The sequence below is a fragment of the Rhea americana genome, unplaced genomic scaffold, assembly GCF_003343005.1.
Source record: "Rhea americana isolate MKP2758 unplaced genomic scaffold, rheAme1 scaffold_217, whole genome shotgun sequence".
NCBI lineage: Eukaryota > Metazoa > Chordata > Aves > Rheiformes > Rheidae > Rhea > Rhea americana.
In genome coordinates this window covers 919,625-920,885 of record NW_028186317.1, presented here as the reverse complement: position 1 = coordinate 920,885, position 1,261 = coordinate 919,625, and the positions used below count along the sequence as shown (strand labels likewise).

Below are 1,261 nucleotides of genomic sequence, written 5' to 3'. Positions count from 1 at the left end.
AAAAAAAAAGAATATTTTCCAGCGTTTTGGATTTTTTGGAGGGAGGAAAAAAAAAATACAGCCGGGCCGAAACCTCCCCGCTGATGCCATTAAAAAAAATGCCGCTCGCCAGCAGCGCCGGCGCCAAGGAAAACAGGCGCCGCGGAGCCTCCCGCGCGCCCGGCCGCGGAAAGTCGCTTTCGATCAGCAAAGCGTCGCCCAATTAAGCGCAATCCCGGCCCGAATTTACGGAAAAAGAGATTAAACCTTGCAGGGCAATTTTTCTTTTTTTCCCCTCTTTCYGTCTTTCTCCCCCCACCGCGGGCRGCGGATGCGGGGTGAGGATTAAGGCCGAGTTGCCGGCGCCGAATTTCCCCCCTCCCTCCGCTTCCCCCAGCATGAAAAAAAAAAATCAACAGCGTTTTTTCATTAAAAGAGGAAAAAACATCTTTATGCACAATGTTCTTTATATAAAAACATCTTTCTGATTTTTTTTTCCTTTTTAATCACGCATTTTTCTTTTAAATCCTCACGAYGGTAGCTTTGGTCTGCAGTTGTTATTTTTTTTTTGGGGGTGGGGGGATGGGAAGGGGACCCATAAAGCGGCTTTGGACTGCTCTGCCCAGACAGGTGAAGAAGAGATTTTAACAAAGCATGTGCAATTAAAAAAWAATAATAATAATAAATAAGAGAGGGCCGTTATGTAGAGAAATCAACCCAAAAGGGGGCTGAGCGGCTTCCCTTGCAGTGCCGGGTGATATTGCCCAATTTTGGGTAGATCCCAGGGGATGGATGAGACCCGGGTGTGGGGGGGGGGGGTGATTCGGGGGCCGCAACGCCGGCACGTGCTTGGGAATGTACAGGAAAAAATAAAATAAAATTGGGGACGGCGGGAAGGGGAAAAAGCAGCTGGMAAATCAGGCTGGAAAATAAATTCAGGCTGGTAAATAGGAGATAACCCTATGGGTTTGGAAACGGTTCGGAAAAGCACTTTTTAGGCACTCCCGTTGTCCCCGGAAAGTTGGAAAAACTCCTGAGAAATCGGTGCCGGCGGCGAAGCGAGCGGCTCTCCCGGGCTGGGGGGGAAGGAAGGGGGAGACGGCCGCCGGCGGGACGGACAGCCGGCCGGGCTCAGACGTACTCGCGGGCGGTGGAGGGCTGCGAGCGGCGGCAGCGCTGCGGCGGGCGCCGCGGCCCGGCCGGGCAGGAGCAGCAGAGCAGGGAGCCGCCGAGGCCGGCGAGGCCGGCGGCCGCCCAGCCGACGAAGAGCGCCGACCCGAAC

General features: G+C 54.3%; 1 protein-coding gene across 1 annotated transcript in view; it reads right to left on the bottom strand.

Annotated features, from left to right (window-relative positions):
- Positions 1-1,261, bottom strand: part of CLDN19 (claudin 19) — an 11,188-nt gene that overhangs the window by 813 nt on the left and 9,114 nt on the right. The window contains exon 2 of the mRNA XM_085305229.1: positions 1,121-1,256. Within this exon, the coding sequence (XP_085161355.1) occupies positions 1,121-1,256 (136 nt within the window). The remainder of the gene's footprint in view (positions 1-1,120; positions 1,257-1,261) is intronic.